The sequence below is a fragment of the Bos taurus genome, chromosome 13, assembly GCF_002263795.3.
Source record: "Bos taurus isolate L1 Dominette 01449 registration number 42190680 breed Hereford chromosome 13, ARS-UCD2.0, whole genome shotgun sequence".
Taxonomy (NCBI): domain Eukaryota; kingdom Metazoa; phylum Chordata; class Mammalia; order Artiodactyla; family Bovidae; genus Bos; species Bos taurus.
In genome coordinates, this window is record NC_037340.1 from 1,494,149 (window position 1) to 1,518,200 (window position 24,052).

General features: G+C 38.8%; 1 protein-coding gene and 1 non-coding gene across 3 annotated transcripts in view; one reads left to right on the plus strand and one right to left on the minus strand.

The window, feature by feature from the left end:
• The window catches only part of PLCB1 (phospholipase C beta 1), an 861,266-nt gene that overhangs the window by 561,259 nt on the left and 275,955 nt on the right, over positions 1-24,052 (plus strand). For both annotated transcript variants that reach the window (XM_059892402.1, NM_174817.1), the window contains 1 exon segment: positions 12,194-12,331. In XM_059892402.1, the coding sequence (XP_059748385.1) occupies positions 12,194-12,331 (138 nt within the window).
• Positions 1,754-1,836, minus strand: MIR2285M-1 (microRNA mir-2285m-1). The gene has a single exon (NR_107751.1). It is a non-coding gene; the product is annotated as a microRNA mir-2285m-1 (primary transcript).

Below are 24,052 nucleotides of genomic sequence, written 5' to 3' on the forward strand. Positions count from 1 at the left end.
AAGCAACCAACAAAGAATCTCACAAATATACAAGCAGTTCATGCAGCTCAATACAAGAAAAATAAACGAGCCAATCAAAAAATAGGTCAAAGAACTGAACAGACATTTCTCCAAGGAAGACATACAGATGGCTAACAAATACATGAAAAGATGCTCAACATCACTCATTATCAGAGAAATGCAAATCAAAACCACAATGAGGTATCATCTCACTCCAGTCAGAATGGCTGCTATCAAAAAGTCTACAAACAATAAATGCTGGAGAGGGTGTGGAGAAAAGGGAACTCTCTTACACTGTTGGTGGGAATACAAACTAGTACAGCCACTATGGAGAGAAGTGTGGAGATTTCTTTAAAAACTGAAAATATATCTGCCATACAACCCAGCAGTCCCGCTGCTGGGCATTCACTCCAAGGAAACCAGAATTGAAAGAGACACGTGTACCCCAATGTTCATCGCAGCACTGTTTACAATAGCTAGGACATGGAAGCAACCTAGATGTCCATCTGCAGACAAATGGATAAGAAAGCTGTGGTACATATACACAATGGACTATTACTCAACCATTAAAAAGAATGCATTTGAATCAGTTCTAATGAGGTGGATGAAACTGGAGCCTATTATACAGAATGAAGTAAGTCAGAAAGCAAAACACCAATACAGTATATTAATGTATATATATGGACTTTAGATGGGCTTCCCTGGTGGCTCAGAGGTTAAAGTGTCTGCCTAGAATTCAGGAGACCCAGGTTTGAGAAAGATGGTAATGATGATGCTATAAGCGAGACAGCAAAAGAGACACAGACGTAAAGGACAGACTTTTGGACTCTGGGGTAAGGCGAGGGAGGGATGATTTGAGAGAATAGCATTGAAACATGTATATTACCATATGTGAAATAGATCGCCAGTCCAAGTTCGATGCATGAGACAGGGTGCTCAGGGCCGGTGCACTGGGATGACCCTGAGCGATGGGATGGGGAGGAAGGTGAGAGGGGGGTTCAGGATGGGGGACACATGTACACCCGTGGCTGATTCATGTCAATGTATGCAAAACCACTACAACATTGTAAAGTAATTAGCCTCCAATTAAAATAAATTAATTAATTTTTAAAAACTGAGTGCAAGTGGACAAGTAAAATGCAAAGAATTGGCTAATAATGTCCTGGAAATACTTAATTGCTTTTTTGTACAATTTTTGTAAAGTTTTGAGAGCCTCAAAGTCATTGAATTCTCGTTTCATTCCTGTTTAGAAATGTACTAACAATCTTGGTGATATCATAATGGCATGGAGATATTATTGACCTGCCTAATATTACTGACTAGAAACATTTAAATAACTCTCAAGATAATTGTTTTCTCATTGAAAGTTGCGGTCTTAGAGATGACAACTTTGGGCTTCAGGTAAAATGTTGGGTTATTTTGAAGGATGGATAGCAAAGAGCTTTAGAAAACATTTTCTTACTTTCAAAGAGAAGCATGTGCATAAAAAGGCATATTTAATACAGGACTTGTTTAGATGCTACTAGTTATTTCTTGTAAAAGTAGGCATCAGACCTCCTCCAGACTTTGAATTATAAAGAGCTTTATAGCTCTATGTTCCTGAATTAATAATACATTATTGATCTCTATTCATTATGGAATATAGTTAATTTATCTAGAATAATGGAAAAGAAAAAAGATATGAGTAAAACTAGGATATAAATCTGAAAATTTGAAATATTTTTAGAATCTTTAATAAACACATATTCCATCTATTGGATTGGCCAAAAAGTTCATTTGCGTTTTTCTATAAGGTGCTATGGAAAAATCTGAATAAACATTTTGGCCAACTCAATATATTTGGGTTCTAGATAAATTATCCAATTTACTTCAAACTACTTCAGTTTCCTATAACAAATTGACAGGAAAATTTCTCTCCTATAAACTTCTATGCGTGCATGCTAAGTTACTTCAGTCATGTCTGACTCTGTGCTACGCTATGGACTGTAGCCTGCCAGGCTCCTCTGTCCGTGGGATTCTCCAGGCAGGAACACTGGAGTGGGTTGCTGTGCCCTCCTCAGGGGATCTTCCCAGCCCAGGAATGGAACCTGTGTCTCTTACGTCTCCTGCACTAGTACCACCTGGGGAGCCCCTGAGCTTCCTATTTCTTTAGAATTTTAATAAGGAGAGATAAGGAGGTAAGCAGCTTACAGTCTTTTCACTGCTATTTTTCATGTGATACTTAAGTTTATTATGTCAGTCATCACAAGAAATATATGAATTATTTCTTTACATGTGACACAGTACAGTTGCAGATTTAATTTTGATCACCACACTAATGCTTTAAGGTGAGTAGGCATCATCATCAAGCATATGAGTGAAAATTAAGCTGAAGCTCAGAAAAAATAAGTCGAAGCTGCTTAAACATAGGAGTCAGAAACATAATAGTTGTAGAAGTGTCTTTTAGCACTCTTTAAATTATGTTTCTTGTGGAAGAGCAAGTTAAGGAAAATACAAAAGTTAAGTGTGTGTGTGTTTAAAATATAGGTAGAAGCTGTAAATATATTAATGTAAATATAAATATATGTTTTTCTTGGTAAGTCACAAAGTAGATAAATATATATATTTATAAATAAACATATATATATATATATTTGTAACTAAATATTTATAAATATTTACGTATATTTATCTACTTTGTGACTTACCAAGAAAGACATATATTTATATTTACATGCATATATTTACAGCTTCTACCTTTGTTTAACATGTTCTGGTGCCCTTAAGAAATTAAATTATCCAGTAGATGCCCCCATATTGTATTTCATTTTCAGGCTATTGATTTCTTTTTCAAGTATTGATTTCTTGTTATGTGCTGCCCTGAGCACTTAACATATAATTATTCATTTATTCCTGTAACAAAGAAACTGAATCACAGAAGGGTTAAGAAAACTCAAGAAGTTGCATTACTTTTAACTGGCTTACTCAAAACTCAGTCAGTGAAACAGGATACAATTTCCACAGTCTCCCTCCAACTGTCAGAAGTCCTTAGCATCTATGCTAAGCACTCAGATTTTCCAGAAATGGCAAAGGGAGCATTGTTTGTGTTTGTCATTAGTAGGGAATTTTTGGACCTTCTTTTTTTATATGCTTAATTTAAACTTATGTTCTGAGGTTTCAGAAACCCCGTGGGTGCCCTCTAACTGTGTCAAATAAGGAGGCAGATCCCACAACAAAATAGGGAAAAAAAAAAATCTAACCAATAAAGGACTCATGGCCTAGAGACAACTTAGTAAACATTATCTGCATTCTTTTAACAAACAGGGCTCATTATTCTAAAACTTGGGCACAGTGATATTGAAACTTACCCAGAAGCAGCTCACACACACAAAGCTGAAGGGGACTACATGTCACCTTTCTATGGTGGATTTTAAACAGGAAGGAAGATACGAGGGCTAATTGCCTGATTTGCACAGACCACGAGCCCTCAGGACGTGTGGCTCTTCATGCATTGGAGTGGAAATGACTGTGCATATGAATTTAGCTGAGAGTTAGGTGGTGGCTGCATGTGTCAAAGAAGGCCATGGGGAGAGTTTGAGGAATGAATGACAAGCTGTCTATACTTTAGAATTTTTCAGTTTGACAAATACTGACTAGATGTGGTGGAGGAAACTGACTACTTTTCCCACTGACTTTTCGAAAAAAAACAACTGCTATATATTTCATGCATTTGACATTCCATAAAGATGATTGACAGGCAGGCCTGGCGTGCTGCAGTTCATGGGGTCGCAAAGAGTCCGACATGACTGAGCGGCTGAACTGAACTGAACTGAAAGATGATTGTGCTAATAATGATTGAACTTCACTGTTTAGCTTCCATTCTTTCTGAACAAGACAAGAGGCGCCATTAGACCATATTTCTTTCCTATTTTAATTTCACATTTGGATTATTTTATATTTTAAGGAGCTGCCTAAAATATCACTACAAAACATGACTTGAATGGATGCCAGTTTATTTAAGTTTGTTCTGCCATCTGAACTATTTGCTCAATTTTTATACCAACTCCATCAAATTGTATTTATATTTATATTTCAACAGTTTGTTAGTCTTTAGCTCAATAAAATAATATCTGGCATCTTCAAGGCACTTTATTTTGGATGGATATGCATAGCCGGGCCAACTAAACTTTCTCTTCACCACTGAAAGATTTCTTTACTCGTACATGGAAGTCTCCCATGTGCGGTGGAGATTGTATGCAACTTCATCACCACTATACCCAAACAAGCTATGATAATGATAATGCCTCTGTAAGATAAGAAGGTTGGTACCGCTCTTTTTCTTTCTAGTATTTGCTGATAGTCACTTTTCTTTGCTATAGTCAGTCTATTCTCACCTAACTCTTCCTTCCATCTAAAAGAAAAGCTGAAAATATTCAAGCTCCCCCATTGTCACTTACAGGAAAAAATGGATAAACAACATCCACCTGGGCTTCCCAGGTGGTAGTAGGGGTAAAGAACCCACCTGCCAATGCAGGAGACATAAGAGATGCAGATTCGATCCCTGGGTCGGGAAGATCCCCTGGAGGAGGGCATGGCAACCCACTCCAGTATTCTTTCCTGGAGAATCCTAGGGACAGAGGAGCCTGGGGGTCTACAGTCCATAAGGTTGCAGAGTCAACCACACTGAAGCAACTTGGCGTGCACGCACAGCTCGCACGTACTCCAAGTCTTCCCCTCTGTGGAGGGGGGTGTTCAGGGCTCGGCATTTTGGTGTTCAGTCCATGCACGTGGTGAGTGTTTATCCAAAAAGGCTTGCTGGCTGTGTGAGCTAAAAACTACTGGTACATCCTGAAGAAGAGAATGGTATTCCTCATGACATTTGATTCATTCATCTATTTTTTTTATTTTCCAAAAGTCAAAAATTAAATTCATGACTTTTATGGAAAACCATCCTCAGCATAAGTTTATATCTTTCTTTCACAACAGAGTTAAATAAAGCATAAACATACTAACGTCATTTTAGTTTAATAATTAATCTATCTCTTTCATTTCTGATTGCTGTACTGAGTTTTAATAGACTTTTACATACCTGGCTTTTATGTAAATGATGAATTAAAGTTACATCCATTTAACTGTAATTCGGATTGAAAACGCTGTATTAAGTGATAGGAATGAAATTAGCCTAATATGTAAATTGCCTCCATAAGCCTAACATCCAGTCAAGATGTATTTTATGGGGATAAAAAATGAGTGAGGTATGTTTTCTGCACCAAGAATGTTTTCTTGTGTCAAAATGAAATCTAAAGGTATTGAAAAGATTTTTTATTTTGTGAATATCTGAACTACAAATAGTTTTTCTTTAAAAGTCATATAAATCAAAGAATGAATGTTGAAACTGGAATTTGACTGTTTTAAAAATCATCCTTTAGCTTGTGATGTTCTCTTTTATTAATTTCAACCATGTTGAATGATATAATTATAGTAACACACACTATCTCAGGTGTAGACTAGTCTTGACTTTTTCAGTTGCCTTTTACCTGGAAATGGGAATCATTAATCTGAGCAGTTTAGCTTTCTTTGCAGTAGAACTGAAGTAATTTAATCATGAATCCTGATGATTGAGAGAAAATGAGTTTATTTAGTCAGACAGTCTCTATTTTGTAACTTTTATGGCAACAGAGATGATCCAGCACTTAACTTTAAAAGTACATTTAACTGCCAGGAGTCTTTGTTGGTCTGGCTAATTCCAGCTGTGGAGACATCATGAGGGCTCTTCTCTGGGGAGAGTAGGCCTGAGTGACAGATTCCTGAAACTAGAAATTCCAAGTTCACCTCACCTGATTTTTTTCTGAGCTATACTCTTTCAGGCTCTACAACAGAGAAATTTAATATTTTTATAGAGTTGTGGAGATAGCATGTTTTTTTCTTTGTAAAAATTGCAAAGAATGTTTATCATTTCAGAAACTAAGAAATATGTCTGAATCTCGTAGTAACCCATGTAGGTAAATCCTTTTCTGAAAACTGGTCAGGAGATTCCGTCAATGAGAAGCAAGATATAAATTTCCTTAGTAGAATAGGTTCTGGGGAGGGGTTTTATGCAAATTGTCTGTAGATTTTTGTTATTGTTACAGCATAGTTTTATTTTGTTTGTTTTTGAAATGCAGCCACTCATGTCCCCAGATCTGAGAAACAGTCCCCCAGAGTTGTTTGTTTTTGTTTATTTGTTTGTTGGCTGTGCTATGCAGATCTTTGTTCCCAAACCAGGGACTGAAACTGGCCGGGCAGTGAAAACGCCAAGTTCTAGCCACTGGTGCCAGGAACTCCCTAGACACGTTTACTTTCAGGCTGTTCCACTTAGAAGTTTCTGCAAACACTGGATGCCTTTGATCTTTATTCTTCCAGATAATTTCCCTCTTTTGCCTACTCTCCTAGGATTTCCTCTGCGGAAAACAATAGAGGGCAACTTTTGGTACTTGAAAGGATCAATATCTTTTTCGAAAATACCCTTCACATATCAATCTGCTCAGGAATGAAGAATGAGGCTTGAAGCCACCACATCAGATTGAGCTGTTGTGTTCAGAATGAGAAAACTTTTAGAGTTTAGGGGAAAAGAAAAGTGAAGTCATGTCTTCAGGAAGGCATTTCTAATATAATCAAGTTTGGTGTTGATAAAAATGAAATAGATGAAGAAAAGGGTCAGTTTTAAAGAGAAATAAAATCATTAAGGATGGAAAAGAAAGATACAGTTTAAAAATTCTGATCCATCACCAAGAAAGGGTATTAGAAAGAAAGTTGCTTCTTATATATTTAAATGATTTCTCTGTTTACTTTCAGAACTACATGACTCTAAACTAGTGAGGTTTCCCTTGAAAAAATAGTTCCAAATGTCTTGCTTCTCCAGTTCATGCTCAATAATCTTCTTTTCATTTATTGTATAATTGTTAACTGGCTTCCCTGGTGGCTCAGCTGGTAAAGAATCTGCCTGCAATATAGGAGACCTGGGTTCTATCCCTGGGTTGGGAAGATCCCCTGGAGAAGGGAATGGCTACCCACTCCAGAATTCTGGCCTGGAGAATTCCAGGGACTGTATAGTCCATGGGGTTACAAAAAGTCATACATGACTGAGCAACTTTCACTTTCATCTCAGATACATAGAGATATAATAATAAATCCTCAAATAACTACCCCTCATATTCAATCATCACTGTCATTTGCCAGCCTGCATTATCCTTGCAATCCTAGATATCACTTCTAAATACTTCATTACAAAATTTTAGTTACATAAAACCAATAGCTTTTAAAAATATGTATGAACAGTCATTAGTGGGAAAACTTAATGGAAATTCCACAGAGTCATCTTTCTTATAAATTCTGTACCTAACAGTATTGTTAGAGAGAGTGGGAATTCTAGAAGTCTTTCCAGAATTATTTTCTATTCTGGGCACATTCTTTGGATGCTTTCTACTTGCCTATTTCTCAAGGGAAATTCTAATGAATCCATGAATCAACTATTGATTGATTTAATCAATATTCAACTATTGATTTAATAAGTGGGCAAAAGTATTTTTAATGGACATGTGAATCAGGCAGGAAAGTGTATAGAAGGAAGAGAAAATACTTGAGAGAGAAAAGAGCCAGAGGATAGATCACGTGGCTCTCACTGAAAGGAAGGAACGGTACAAAGTCAGAGCCCTTTCATTTCCCCAAATTGTCCCGTTCAATGTAGAAATAAGGATATCAATGAACGCTACAATCACTAGAGATTTATAATTACAAGTTTCAGGTGGTTTCTGAGGATTATAATTTTCTTCAAGTACATACAAAACAATTTAAGTACTGATCAATGTGCTTTCTCTCTGAACCTCGCCTCAGTGGTGTTCAAAACCTGGATGCAGTTAATTGTTTCACAGAACAGCTGGTATCATTCTTTAATCAGCCTTCAGAAAAAGTTCATTCTTTCTGAACATTTTTCCTTAATCTTACATTAATGGTAAAGTGATAAAAATTTCCCGTTTTGCTAGGTTTGTTTGTTTAGCATTTTTTTTTACTGTATTCCTTTCCTTTTCTAGGTCATGCAAATTATGTTTTTGTGATAGCGTTTGATCTTTCACAAAGACCTGACGTTCTTGATAAATTATCAACGTGTTAGTCAAACTGAAGTTTCTATTATATTGAGTGCAGCTTTGAAATGAAATTTTCTCTCTTCCTAAATTACCTGAAAGGGTTCCTCTTCATGCAGCCAAACAGAGGAGAAAGTTTATTAAGTAAAGGGAGAATTAATGTCACCAAATAAAATAACTCACCTGGAAAGATATTGCTTTCTTCTTTTTTGTTTGTTTGTTTGTTTTTATAGTTCTCTATTTCTTTACAAGGGTGCTGTGTATAAAAACCTCAGAAGGGAGATCAGAATAACCAGCCTAAGTCATTAAGCTGTGTTGATCCAGCATGTAGCTAAATAAATAAGAGTGTAAGTTATTCCTTGCTCAGAAGCTGGCTGCAAATTTGCTAAGTGATTCATTTGAGGCTAATTTTCTGCATGACCCTCTCACTGTCTTCAGGACCTGTCTTATGGAAGGAAAATAAATTCAGCCAAACCAACAGAGCACTATGGGAGATTTTATTATGAATTCAGAAACTTTGGAAACATCCTTTTCCCAGCAGGTCCAGGTCTCCAAAAGATACATGCTTCTGATTTCCTAAAGAACATCTGCTCTGCAAAGACTGCAGAATTTCTCTATGTCCAAATCCCAGTATTTGTGAGGCTAGAATAGAGATACCAAGGGAACGTTTCATACAAAGATGGGCATAATAAAGGACAGAAATGGTACGGACCTAACAGAAGCAGAAGATATTAAGAAGAGGTAGCAAGAATACACAGAAGAACTGTACAGAAAAGATCTTAATGACCAATATAAGCATAATGGTCTGATCACTCACCTAGAGCCAGACATCCTGGACTGTGAAGTCAAGTGGACCTTAGGAAATATCACTAAGAACAAAGCTAGTGGAGGTGATGAAATTCCAGCTGAGCTATTTCAAATCCTAAAAGATGATACTGTTAAAGTGCTGCACTCAGTATGCCAGCAAATTTGGAAAACTCAGCAGGGGCCACAGGACTAGAAAATGTCAGTTTTCATTTCAACTCCAAAGAAGGGCAATGCCAAAGAATGTTCAAACTGCTGCACAATTGCATTCATTTCACATGCTAGCAAAGTAATGCTCAAAATTCTCCAAGCTAAGATTCAACAGTATGTGAGTCAAGAATTTCCAGTTGTTTGAGCTGGATTTAGAAAAAGCAGAGGAACCAGAGATCAAATTGCCAACATCCATTGGATCATAGAAGAAGCAAGAGAATTCCAGAAAAAACATCTACTTCTGCTTCACTGACTGTATACTAAAGCCTTTGACTATATGGATCACAACAAGCTGTGGGCAATTCTTAAAGAGTTGGGAATACCAGACCACCTCACCTGCCTCCTGAGAAACCTGTATGCAGGTCATGAAGCAACAATTAGAACTGGACATGGAACAACGGACTGGTTCCGAGTTGGGAAAGGAGTACGTCAAGGCTGTATATTGTCACACTGCTTATTTAATGTATACTCAGAGTACATCATGCAAAATGCCAGGCTGGATATGTAGAAGCTGGAATCAAGATTGCCAGGGGAAATATCACTAATCTCAGATATGCAGATGATACTACCCTTATGACAGAAAGCAAAGAGGAACTAAAGAGCCTCTTGATAAAAGTGAAAAAAAAGATTGAAAAAGCTGGCTTAAAACTCAACATTCAGAAAACTAAGACCATGGCATCCAGTCCCATCACTTCATGGCAAATAGAAAGGGAAACAATGGAAACAGTGACAGACTTTATTTTGGGGGGCTCCAAAATCACTGCAGATGGTGACTGAAGCCATGAAATCAAAAGACGCTTGCTCCTTGGAAGAAAAGCTGTGACAAACCTAGAGAGAGTACTAAAAAGCACAGACATTACTTTGCTAACAAAAGTCCATCTCGTTTATGGAAGTGAGAGTTGGACCATCAAGTAGCCTGAGAACCGAAGAATTGATGCTTTTGAACTGTGGTGTTGGAGAAGACTCTTGAGAGTCCCTTGGACTGCAAGGAGATCCAACCAGTCCATCCTAAAGGAGATCGGTCCTGGGTGTTTAGTGGAAGGACTGATGCTGAAGCTGAAACTCCAATACTTTGGTCACCTCATATGAAGAACCGACTCACTAGAAAAGACCCTGATGCTTGGAAAGATAGAAGACAGGAGGAGAAGGAGAACACAGAGGTCGAGATGGTTGGCTGGCATCATGAGTTTGAGCAAGCTCCAGGAGATGGTGAAGGACAGGGAAGCCTGGTGTGCTGCAGTCCATGGGGTCACAAAAAGTCAGGCAAGACTGAGCAGCTGAACAGCAGCAGTCGCCTGTGCTGGCATCTTGTTGCGTCTCACAGCCGTGCTTTCTCCATTGCTGATGCTGGAGGCGGCCCGCGCTGCGCCCTCAGCTAGTTTCCTGACCCAGCCCTAGATGGCATTGCTGTGCTTTGATTCCGCCAGAACCACCTTTTTCATTTAAAATGTGTCCATGAGGAGAGGGATGAGATTTTTGCATTTCAATTCATGGGTTGATTGGAGGAAATCGAGGGAGAATTGTGACACATAAAAATGTGTTACTGAATGACAGAATGACCTTGACTGCAGAGGTCTTCCTTCCAGTTCTATTGAGATATAACTGACATCACCTTGTGGAAGCTTAGGTGTACAGCATGTTGGTTTGTTACACTCATATGTTGCAAAATGGTTACCAGCAGAGTGTTAGCTAACACCTCCATCACCTCACATAATTATCACTTCTTTTCTTCCGGTAAGAGCATTTAAGATCTACTCCCCTCCTATTTTTCAAGTATGTAATATAACATTATCAATATTAATTATAGTCACATGCTGGACAATAGATGTTCACACCTTATATCTGGAAATTTATACCCTTTGACCAACATCTTCCCATTTTTTCCCATCCTCCAGTTCCTGGTAACCACCACTCTATAATCTCTGTTACTATGACTTCAGAACTTATAGATTACAGCTAAGTGATATCATGCGGTATTTGTCTTTCTCTTTCTGACTTCTTTCACTTACCATGAGACCATGAGGATCATAAATCTTGATCCAGAAATCCTTTCTCCACAACCTTTGGGCAAATTGTTTCACCTCTCTGGACCTTTCTGTGGTGAGAGACTTCAAGTCATACCAATTTCTATTAAGAATAAAAGGCAACTTTGTCCTGAGAGTATCATACTAAGTGAAGTAAGCCACACAGAGAAAGACAAATATCATATGATATTGCTATATGTGGAATCTAAAAATATGATACAAATAAACTTATTTACAACGCAGTCATAGAAAACAAACATGGTTACCAAAGAAGAAAGGAAGGAGGAAGAATAAATTAGGAGCTTGGGATTAACATATACACACTAGATATTCTGTAATAATGTATGAGGGAAAAAAATCTGGAAAAGAATATATACATATGAAAAGTGAAAGTGTTAGTCACTCAGTCATGTCTGACTGTTTGCAACCCATGGACTGTAGCCCATCAGGCTCCTCTGTCCATGGAATTCTCCAGGCAAGAACATGGAGTGGGTTGCCATTTCCTTCTCCAATGCATGAAAGTGAAAAGTGAAAGTGAAGTCGCTCAGTCATGTCCGACTCTTTGCGACCCCATGGACTGCAGCCTACCAGTCTGCTCCATCCATGGGACTTTCCAGGCAAGAGTACTGGAGTGGGGTGCCATTGCCCTCTCCCTCTCTGTCTCTGCTGCTGCTGCTGCTGCTAAGTCGCTTTGGTCGTGTCTGACTCTGTGCGACCCCAGAGACGGCAGCCCACGAGGCCCCACCCCGTCCCTGGGATTCTCCAGGCAAGAACACTGGAGTGGGTTGCCATTTCCTTCTCCAAAATGTTATATTACATAGGGAAGCTTTACATATGTATATATATATATATAAACCAAATCACTTTACTATACACCTGAAACTAACACAACATTGTCAATCAACTGTACTTCAATAAAAATTTTAAAATTAAAAAAAAATCAAAGAATAAAAGGAAACTGTTTTGGGGGCATTCTAGCTCTAATTCTTCTGAAATTATGCTGCCATGTTGGGATCTCTAGCTGACTAATGTTTTCAATCTTTGTTTATTATCCAGGACCCTAAATTACGTGAACTTCTGGATGTGGGGAACATTGGGCGCCTGGAACATCGCATGATCACAGTGGTGTATGGGCCTGACTTAGTGAACATCTCCCATTTGAACCTCGTGGCTTTCCAAGAAGAAGTGGCCAAGGTATGGTGGATTGAAACCTTTGAAGCTGATCACCTCAATCTGAATTCGTATGATATTATCCTGATTCCTTTGAAAGACTTTGAGTTTTCATCGTATTTATCTTGTGTTAAAATTCCATCTAAAAATCAACTTGCTGCCAATTAGGAGTGTGATTCAAACACTTTCAAATAATGGCGTTGACTTAAAATTATGGATTTTTTCCTTAGAAATTGGGCATTTGATATCATTTCTTTTCAAACGAAAATATAGATGAAACCACATTCCATTTCATCTAAACATCTTATCCCAACTCATTTTCTCTTAGCCTTACCTTCTTCTTTCCATCTGTCTCCTCAAAGGCAGACATTTTCAATACCTATTCAATTTCTTTTACAATGGGCAGCACCTAATCCATGATTATGTACATAGTAACTGCTCAATTAATATGAGAAAGGATGAAAAATTCTTAAAATTTTAAATAAAAATCTTAAATAATAAAAAATATTTATTCAGCCATGTACTAGAAAGATGAATTAGATAAGGATTCTTCATTAAAGAGTTTCTAATTTACTAAGATAGTGGGCCTTTCAGACGAATACAGAAATAATCAGAAGAAAGGCAGGGTATATCAAATAAGAAGCTATGAACTTCTGGGCAACTTGGACTCAAGTAATTTGATGTTTTCTCTAAAACTATTCAATTGCCATTAAAAGAGCTTGAAATGAACATATTGAAGGGAAAGGTTTCTTTTTCCATGATTATAGTTTGTAAGATACTAACGATGGTCCTGGGGCTTCCTTGGTAATTCAGCTGGTAAAGAATCCGCCTGCAATGCAGGAGACCCCGGATTGATTCCTGGGTTGGGGAGATCCACTGGGAAGGCACAGGCTATCCACTCCAGTATTCTTGGGCTTCCTTTGTGGCTCAGCTGGTAAAGAATCCACCTGCAATGTGAGACACCTGGGTTCAATCCCTGGGTTGGAAAGATCCCCCTGGAGAAGGGAAAGGCTACCCACTCCAGTGTTCTGGCCTGGAAAATTCCATGGACCATATAGTCCATGGGGTCACAAAGAGCTGGACATGACTGAGCAACTTTCACTTTCAATGTTGATCCTGACCCTACACACAGTTTCTTTCAAGAGGGGACATGGCTGTAACTATGGCTGATTATTGTTGATGTTTGACAGAAAACAACAAAACTCTGCAAAGCAATTATCCTTCAATTAAAAAATAAATTAAGTGGCAAAAAAAAGTATATGAATCTAAGTAAAAGTTGAAATCTGCATATCATATCTGTGGCCTTATATAGCTTCTCACATCATGGATGACAACTATGGGGTCATGTCAGGCCAGTGTTCATTGTCTGAGCATTATGATCTATAATTTTTTGACCTTCTGTGCTCTGACATTTTTCTGAGCTACATACACCAAATAATATGTCCTGACTTCTAATTTATTAGTGATTATTTGTTGTTCAGTCGCTCAGTCATGTCCTACTCTTTGCAACCCCAACCCCATGGACTGCAGCATGCCAGGTTTTCCTGTCCTTCACCATCTCCCAGAGTTTGCTCAGGCTAATGTCATTGAGTCAGTGATGCCATCCAACCATCTCATCCTTATCATCCTCTTCTTCTCTGTCTTCAGTCTTTCTCAGCATCAGGGTCTTTTCTAATGAGTCATCTCTTTGCATCAGGTGGCCAAAGTATTGGAGTTTTAGCTTCAACATCAGTCATTCCAATGAATATTCAGAGTTGATTTCCGTTAGGTTTGATTGGTTTGATCTCCTTGCAGTACAAGGGATTCTCAAGAGTCTCTTCCAACACCACAATTCTAAAGCATCAATTACTGATTATGGTAGAGGTTTATTTCCAAAAGTTGCATAATAGCAATTTCAATTCTTACAATGGAATGAATAAAATACTATCTAGTTTTGATACTCTGGAGTCTTGAGAAGCTACTTTTTAAGGCTGTTTTACAAACTCAATCTATTTTATATCTTCAAGAACTAAGTCACCCATTTACATCTATGGTATAATTTGTGCTTGGAGAGACTTCAGTTCAGTGAAACACTGTCTGTGTGGCCGCATTGTACTTGCTTTGCAATCCTTATTCCAGTACCAGCTGGTAATCAGTTGAGTGTATACACTTCACTTCTCAGTATATGTATGTATGATTGGATGGATGAATGAACATAGATAAATAAATACTAAATATTTCTACAATAATTTTAAAATATCACTGCTAGACTACGATCATATTCAGTTCTTAGTAAAATGACCAATTTATAATATTCATTAACTCTCAGTCAGAAGGATTTACTAAATGACAGTAACTTACAGGGAGGCTTTTCCTATGAGTGAATATAGACTTCATATTACAAACCAATCTGCATATTTTATGTCACAATAAACCTTTGTGCACTTATGTTCTAAACATTTTAATTTTCTCCTCTCTGTGGTCTTCTGCTCATTAATTTCCTTTAGAGATTGTGATTAGCAAGCCCTGTAGTATTCCCTGTCAGAACTACATCTATAGACATTTTTCCAGCAGCTACTTGCCTGGTATAATTAATGAAGCTACAGAATATGTTTTGCCTTCCCTGACTGTGATATTCTGTAGGGTATTTTCCCCCATTGAAATTGCTCATCCAGAAGGTTTAGATTTGCAAACACCATGTGCTCTGAAAACTTAATTTCCACCCTTGTAATTGTCAGTACTCTCTCATAACATCACACCCTCTATTTAGTCTCGGGAGCCAACGTACATAGTGCCTTGTGTAGTGGCCGCACGGAAGGAGACAGTTTGCCTCATTGTATAGAATGCCCAACAGGAACCTGAGCTGCTCTGAAAGCCAGATGTCTCCGGAAGAAATTGTTGACAAAGGGATTCGGACTCATTCATTCATTCAACACGCATTTGTCAGGTGCCTTCTCTGTGCCAGTGTCAGGGACACAGCATTCTGTAGAAAATAGAGAAATCGTGATGATGAAGCACACTGATTGTGGGTCAGATGGAGGTCTGTGTGGAGGGATAAAGCAGAAGAAGAGTGTGATGGTGGAGGAAGGGGAGTATTTCTTGATGGAGTGCTCAGAGAAGGCAAAAATCTGAAGGAAGTTGCTCAACTGCAACAGTATCATCAATTCCTGAGAAATCTGTTAATTAATTTTTTTTGTCAGAACCAGGACTTCGACTTTCCTAAATATATTTTTCCAGATTTTCATGCTTTCTTTTTACATAAATCACTTGAGATTGACTTTTTTATTTATTTTTTTAGACAAGTGACTCCTTTCAAAGATGGATTGGGGAGAAAACTGTATCTTTAAATTTTTCCCTCTGTGGTTGGACTACAAAAGTGGTATCTTTTGTAGTTAAACAACAGTATTCTTCTTGATATGCAGCACAATTTGCCAACCCTGTGTGTCCTAAAGATCAGATCTCTCTGCTCCCTCAAGGGATACCTCCCTTTAATAGACTTGGAAAATAGGGGGTTTGTTTCACCTCTGTCCTCTGAGTCTCACACTTCTTCCTGCATCTCCTACTGCCTTGAGGACCAATGAGCACATCCGTGTTTGTTGTCCCTGACTTCAGCCCCCCTCTCTGGGATGCCCTGATTCCTCCTCAGAGCTACAGAGAGATGGAGGGTATCATCATCCTTCCCTTCACCCTCCACTATTAACTCCCAACAGTCCTCCACACACTCCACACACAGGTATTAATACAGGACTCCTGGCAAAGTTGGAGGTACCAGCAAAGGAAATTAGCAAAGGCAATAGAAGTTGATTTCTTGTTTTGTGGTGTAGGCTTTTGAAGGACTTTATTTTGAGGGATATGGAAGCCACTGGAGGGTTTGGAGCAGGTGATAGACATGATCTGACAACTCTTCAGTCAATGATTGACGGCAAGGGAAGAGACAATAATGGAAGCAGGAAGATCAGTTAAGAAGCTATAGAAATATTTTAATTAGATTGTTAGTGTCTTGAAGGAAGAGGGAGCTTGTAGAGATAAGAAGGGAATCTGAGTATCTATATCTACATCTACTTAAGGGTACCATCAAGAGCATGAACAATTGTGATTGTATGTTGCATGTAAGAGAAAGAGAAGAATCAAGAATGATGTTAGACTTTTGACCCAACAGACAGAAAGGATGGAAGTACCACGTACTCCATAGGGAGAATTTAAAGTAGAGCACATTTGGTGGTGTACAGCAAGAGTTCAGCTTTGATTATGTTTGGTTTGAGATTATTATTAGATACCCAAGCAGATATGTTGAGTAGGCAGTTAAATATATGAGCCTGGCATTGAATGCATCAATTTGGAAGTCATCCTGTTATAGATAGTATTTAATGAGCCAGGATGAGATCAGCCAGGAAGCAACTGTAGATAGAAAAAATGTTCAAGGCCTGAGTCACTGATACGCCAACTTGAAGAGATTGAGGGGATAAGAGAGAATCAGAAGAAGCAGTCTGACAAGGAGTGGTCAGTGCCCTGGCAGTGAGGCAAGTCTGTGAGTTTGGAAGTCAGGGGAAGACAGCATGTCAAGCAAAGAGTGATCAACAGGGCCAGCTGTTGCTCTCAGGTCAAGTAAGATGACGGCTGACAACTGACTGTCGGATTCAAGGGTATGGAGGTCACTGGTGACCTTGATTAGGGCAACTCCGTGGAATAGTGGAATCAAAAGTCTATTGGAGTGGGCTCTGCAGAAGGAAATGGCAACCCACTCCAGTATTCTTTCCTAGAGGAGCCCAGTGGGCTGCTGTCCACAGGGTCGCACAGAGTCGGAAACAACTGAAGCGACTTAGCAAGCATGCATGCCTTGGAGAAGGAAATGGCAACCCACTCCAGTAATCTTGCCTGGAGACTCCCAGGGATGGAGGAGCTTGGTGGGCTGACGTCTATGGGGTCACACAGAGTCGGACACGACTAAAGTGACTTGGCAGCAGCAGCTCAGGAATCAGTGGAGAGAAATGAAGAAGACAAAAGAGATTGTTCTTGTGGGAAGTTTTGATGTAAAAGGCAGGGGAAAGATGAGAAGATTGCTGGAAGAGGGAAGCAAGATCAAGAGATAGTTTTAAGATGGGAGAAACCACAACATGCATGTATGCTGGTGGCAATGATCCTGTGGATGGTAAAGAATACAAGAGAGCTGGAGAACTGCTGGAGCATGTCCTTAAGTAGGCAAGCATGGCAGGACCTAGTATAGCATTCAGGAAAGTATAGCCTGAGGTCAAGCCTGACCTATCACTTGTTTTTATATAGTTTTATTGAAACACAACAAACCCATTTCTTTACATATTGTCTATGGCTGCTTTCTCTAGACATAGTTGAGTCATTATGACATAAACCATATGGAGTACAAAGCCTAAAATATTTACTATCTGGTCCTTTGTTAAAAAAAAAAATTGTGTAAAAAAAAAAAATTGTGGAATCTGTCTTAGTTCACAAATAGAGGGACTGGGCTCAGACAGGAGCAAGGACACTTGACTGATAAGAGGAGGAAAAGTGGAGTCCATCAGTAGAGATGCTGGTAGGCGGTCCATGTGGTAGAGGGAATGATGGAGGTTTTCTGGTTGCCTCTGTTTTCTCGGTGACAAAGGGAATACAAGTCAGTAGCTAAGCATAAGTAAGTAAGTATCCTAAGTAACTTTTAAATCCTCAAGGCTTTTTCTGCACCAGTTGGTGAATTTCTTTAAAGAGCTGACTGGTGAGGACTTTGCTAGTGGTCCGGTGGTTAAGACTCCACGCTTCGAGTGCAGGGGATCTGGGTTGAATCCTTGGTCAGAGAACTAAGATCTCACATCCTGCAGAGTAACTAAGCCCACGGGTCACAACTGCTGAGCCTGCACGCTGCAACTAGAGAAGCCAGGTGCTGCAATGAAGACCTAGTGCAGCCAAAATAAATAATTGAAATAAAATTATATATATAAATGATCTTACTGGTAAGGTTAATATGGACTGCAAAAGACAGATCATTTACATCAACCCAAAAATCTATATCATGTGAACAAGTTAACCATTCATCAGGTCCATGCAAATTTTTCCATTGGTCAAAGAGTCTGAAGATAAAATAATTTTCTTCTTCCTGACCAATTCTAGTGCCTCTTTCTAATATTCTGCTTTCCTTTGAGGTGGGAGGCGACGCAGAGGCATCTAATTGTGCTTCTTCCTGAAGTCATGCAGCCTAAACACCACTGTGTGGGTTGGAAAACAGATTGCCCTGAACCAGGGGCAGGATTCACAGGATTGTAATATGTTGGTGTTTGCTATCAAGTCTCAAGGATCCAGTGGGAAACCTGTCTTCATCAAAAAATTTCAGTAAGAAATGGAATCTGTCTTATGATTAGTGAAGAATCTCTGTGTGCAAAGGCAGCAGAGGTGAAGCCTTCTCTATTTGGATTAAGAAATCTAAAATTATTTTCTGCATGTCTTCCTCTGGGTTCAGGTCCCTTTCCATGGCTGGGTCCCTGGACACTCATCCACCTGCCCAGTTCCTATCCCAGATCCTTGTTCAGTGCATTATGATAGCGAGATAGTCCATCACCCCAAGAGACAGAATTCAGCTTTGGCATGAATACTGAAGTGGGTAACCATTCCCTTCTCCAGGGGATTTTTCTCAACCCAGTGATCAAACCCAGGTCTCTTGCATTACAGGCAGATTCTTTACCATCTGAGCCACCAGGGAAGCCCAAAGCTTAGATGGATATTGCCAATTTTCCAAACTGTTAGAGTTAGTTTTTTAAATGTTAACTCACTCATGCAAAAAAAAAGAAAAAGTTTAATAGAGGATCTCTGTTAAAATGTTAGCTATTAAAGTAGCTGTCACAAAATAAATGAGCTCTCCAAAAAAATGTTTTATATACTGACATCAGCCTTCAGGGTATATTTTAGAATTTGGGGGTAACATCTGTTACTTGAGCAGGTATGAATATCATAGAGAGTCTAGTTCACTCATTTGGGAAGTGTCATCTGGAAGCTTGCCTTAACTTCATCCACACCAGTTGGTTACCCTCCATCCAAATATGTTGCAAGCTCTCTGAATTTCCTAATTAGCTCCCACCTCTCCTTCCTCATCCTGCTACCCTCTCCCATCTTGTTCAAGTCCATGACAGGTCTTCTCTGTAACTACCTTCTACCTCCTTTTCTAGAATTCTCTCTTTGTTCTCCACCTCTGTGTGTCTATCTGCTAGCAATGATCCTTAAAAAGCCTCAAACCTGATCAGACTTCAAATCATTTCTGTGGCATTATTACCTACAAAATGAAGTTTTCTGTCTATGTCGTTGTCATTCATTTAGTGAGTAAATATTCTCTGAAGGCCTAGCATGTGCCAAGCACTAGGGAGTTGCCAGTGGTGAAAACAAGCATAGCCTGTGCCCTTAGGAGCTGCCGAATCGCTGCCTGGACCCAGCACCATTCCGCCTCAGCAGTTCCTAACCACTTGCGATTCCTCCTGCCTTCATAACCAGTGCCTTCGGACTTACGTGCTTTCCTAGATATCCTTTCTCCACTCTGTGCATCAGCAGAATTTCCAAGCCTCCTTTAGAGACTCACCGTGTATACAACTCACCTGTCTCCCCTCTGTCCCATGATTTCCATGAATAACTGAGTTTCTTCCTTTTCTTTGATCATCCCATGACTATTTTCTATTGCATTTATCACACTATAATTATCTGTCACTATGTCTGACACCCTATCCTGGATTTGTGAGCTGCTCAAAGTCAGAAAATATAGTTCAGTCATTTGTGTTCCCAAGATCTATCTTAGTCTCAACTGATAATAGGTACCCAATAAATGTGTCTTCTGCGGGGGCAGAGGAGGACGTTTAAAAAAGGAAAGAAGAAAGGAAAACAGGACAGAGTGCAGGAACGAAAGGACCAAGAAAGGAAGAAAAAAGCTGGTGGGTCCTTGAAAACAGTCAATAGCTCATGGAATATTGTAGAGCTCCCGAGACTTTGAACATCATGTGCTCTAATCCCCTTGTTTTTAAGTTGAAAATATTGAGGCCCTTGAACTAGTTGTTCCAGATTTCTTGCTCTGAACACGGGCCTCTTCCAAGGTCTGCCAGGATGCCCAATGGCTTCCACCTTCTTCATCCTTCCAAGCACAACCCAGAATCATTTATTGTCCTCCTCCTCCTCTATCCATCAGTTACCACATTTTTCTGAAGAAAAGGAAAAATATCTTCAACTGGCCAAATAGTTGAGATGGTTCAGGGAAAGGAATAAGAGATTGCACCACAAAAGGGGCGCTTTTTAAGAAAAAGAAATTATAGTCTACTAAATGAAATAGAAAAGGAAAAGAGGGACTAGTGAATGGTCCTGCCTCAGTCCTCTGACCACTCCTGATACAGAACTTGATTCCTCAAAAACTTTCCACTTTTCTTAGACTTCCCTCCAAATTAATAGTATAGATATTTAAAAATAACCTCAAGAGACATGAAGTTCATATATTTCTTTCTATTCTGGGGACATATATGTTGAGATAAGAATTTTCAAACACTAACAGGTTTTCTGTACACAATTAAGTTTATCTCACTTTCTTTTTGAATTTAGCACCAACTTATGGTGGATGAACAGTGGCTATAAGTTTGACTTTTTAAACAAAAAATGGTGAAGAAAAAGAGAATAAGGTACCATATATTCTTTTCGGCAATATACTTTGGAACATAATGGAAAACTGTGCTGATCTCCTTGGAGGTAGAATATACATGCCAAAAATATGACTGTACTGAATATATATTGCTTTTTACACACGTGAAAAGTTAGCCCTCTTGGTTATTGTGTTTCATGAGATCTTCATTCACTGGCATTCTCACTTTCTCATATTAATAAGCCATACCTATATCATCTTAGGATATTCCTTCATCCAGTCGTAAATAAGGCCCAAGTTCTTACAAGGTCCATATATTTCTCTGTTAGTCTTAGGATTTGATAGTCGTGGATGTTCTTTTTTGGAAAATGAGATCCACCCCACATTCTGCACTTGAATTTCAGATGATTATGGGGCAGATAAAGGATATATATTTTAAACTTTTAAATTGTGAAAATGTCACCCGTCTGGAACATCCATATAAAGGTTTAAAAGTTCAAAGTCACACCGCCCCCCCCAAAAACAACATTCGTTTTAAAAAAGGAAGAAGAAAAAAAGGCAATTCAGAAATTAATCTCTTCTTACATCCAGATAAGAACAACCAATTGCTATTCTGTTGACTGTGGCAGAAATCATACCTACCCACCTTCCCCAGGAGAGCTTCTTTTGAGCCAGGCAGGATTCAAGGGTGCCACAAAGAGGAATCAATGCCCAACTTAAGGGAGGATATATATGCCAACACTCAGAAATAAGCATGACTTCAGACTGTGGGCTACTGTGAGTGCAAGTCTGCTTTTCCCCAGGAAAAAAGTCAGAAACTGATTAAGCAGCAGCATCTTCCCTTTCTTTCCAGTCGCCCAATAAAACAGAAATAAGCTGCTTCCTCCTTATTCCTCTGCCTCTCTGGCAGCTGAGAAAGCCCTGATTGTATTTCCTGTGTATCTAGCCTCAAAGAAGACACAAAAATACTTTTTAAAAAACTATAATTTTTGGAAAGGAAGAAGAAATCTAAGAAAATTTGGCTTCCATGCTTCATTACTATGGAAAAATACCTGACACCCTTTGAAAGTGGCAGGTTGATCTGTTTCATCTACTGCCTTAATATCGGTTGTTACGTTTATGTTTCCAATGCATCAAATGCTCCCAAGGAATAGGCTGCCCTTAAGAATAAATTTTTTTTGAAAATTACATTTTAATATATTGGTTATATAATAATAATCATTCACTCAACAAATACTTCATTGCCTACTCTGTACCAGCCACAGTTTTGAGTGCTGGGGATAAAATAAACAAAAATGATTGTCTTCATGAAGCTTACTTAATGGTGGGGTAGGGTGATGATAAACAAAATAAATAAGACGGTAATAGGGGCTAGGAAGGAATAAAGCAGAGAAGGGAGATAGGAAGCATTTGGGGGGATACATAAGAAACGAATCACCAGTCCAGGTTCAATGCAGGATACAGGATGCTTGGGGCTGGTACACTGGGATGACCCAGAGAGACCGCATGGGGAGGGAGGTGGGAGGGGGGTTCAGGATGGGAAACATGTGTACACCTGTGGTGGATTCATGTTGATATATGGCAAAACCAATACAATATTGTAAAGTAATTAGCCTCCAATTAAAATAAATTAATTTTTAAAAAAGAAAGGAAAAGAAAACAACTGAATTTCATACTTTAGATGGATGAATTATATCTCAATAAAGTTTTTTTAATCTATATGAAAATAATAGCAGTATGTTGTGTAGTATATTTTAAATTTAGAACTAAACGTGTGCCAACAATAGTCTGAAGCATAGAAAGAGAAAAGTGAAATATGCTGTTGTAAAGTTCTCATATTTTACCTGAAATTGTATAATAGTATTTGAACACAGACTGTGATAAGTACATATTTCACTAAACACACAAGCACATAATACAGAGGTAAAACTAATAAGGTAATAATGACTATGAAATGGAGTCATAAAATAAATAAATAAATAAATCAGTTCATCAGCCAGAGTCACACTAAGATACGATGATCTATGAGGGAGACCTTGCAAATGATGGAGTGTGTCAAATGGTCATCACAGAGGAGAGTGGTGCTGAGGCAGGTATGACCCAGCACACTGGTGGAGGGAATGATGAGCAGGGAGAGAGCAGAGGGAGAGGCTGGGTGTGTCAGCAAGTGACCCAAATAGCGGTAGGTGGCCACTGTGAGAATGATTTTACTCTCAATGACACAAGTATCTATTACATTGTTTTGAGTAAGGGATGGATTTGGGGTGACATTTTGACAGGATTGTTCTGGTTCCTCTGTTGAAAAGTTGTAAGTAAGGGTATAGAAACAGAAATAGGAAGAGCAGAGTCCTGGAATAGAGGTGGTGAGAATGGTTAGGTTCCTGATACATTTTGAATGTGAAGCCAAAAGATTTACTGAATGAACCAGATACATGACATGAGAGAGAGAGAACTAAGGATGATCTCAGAGGTTCTTTTAATTTAATTTATTGAAATAAATATTCCTATCTGGGAAGATCAGAAATTTGGTTTTGGACACAAATTTTAAAATAGTATTAGCCCAAAACAGCAAAACAAGCACAGGTATGACGTCTTATCTCTCTTGAGGTACTGTGAAAATAACGATAAAGGAACATAAATACACAATGATGAAGAGAACAAGGTAGGTCACTAGGACATGACATGTTTCACTAAGTTTGCAGGGAGCAAAAAATGAAGAGATGTCATAGTGGAGAAAACCACAGATGAGAAAGTCCCTGACCTGCTCAGAAACAATCAAGAGATGCTCCAGGCTTGAGTTCCACCAGCCCAGCAGAACATGGAGTAAGAAGTGGGAGTGAAAAAAACAGCCTTTCATTCCCTACTCCTGATCCTCATATAGAATAATCAATAACCAATTACTTTCTGCATCAAAAATTTGAGTGGTGTGTCTTTTATGAAATTGGATAAATGATTGAAAAGTATCATTGTGGGTAGCACTGGAGTTCAAGATCCAGAGTAAAGTTCTCATTCTAACATTTGTGGATATCACACCATGGTGGCTGGAACCCACATGCTCACTGGAAAAGAAGTCTGCTCGCTGGTCAACCCCACTCCCATACTCAGGGCTCCCAGCCAGCACTTCTGTTGCCCCATCTAAGATGGGAACTGACAATAAA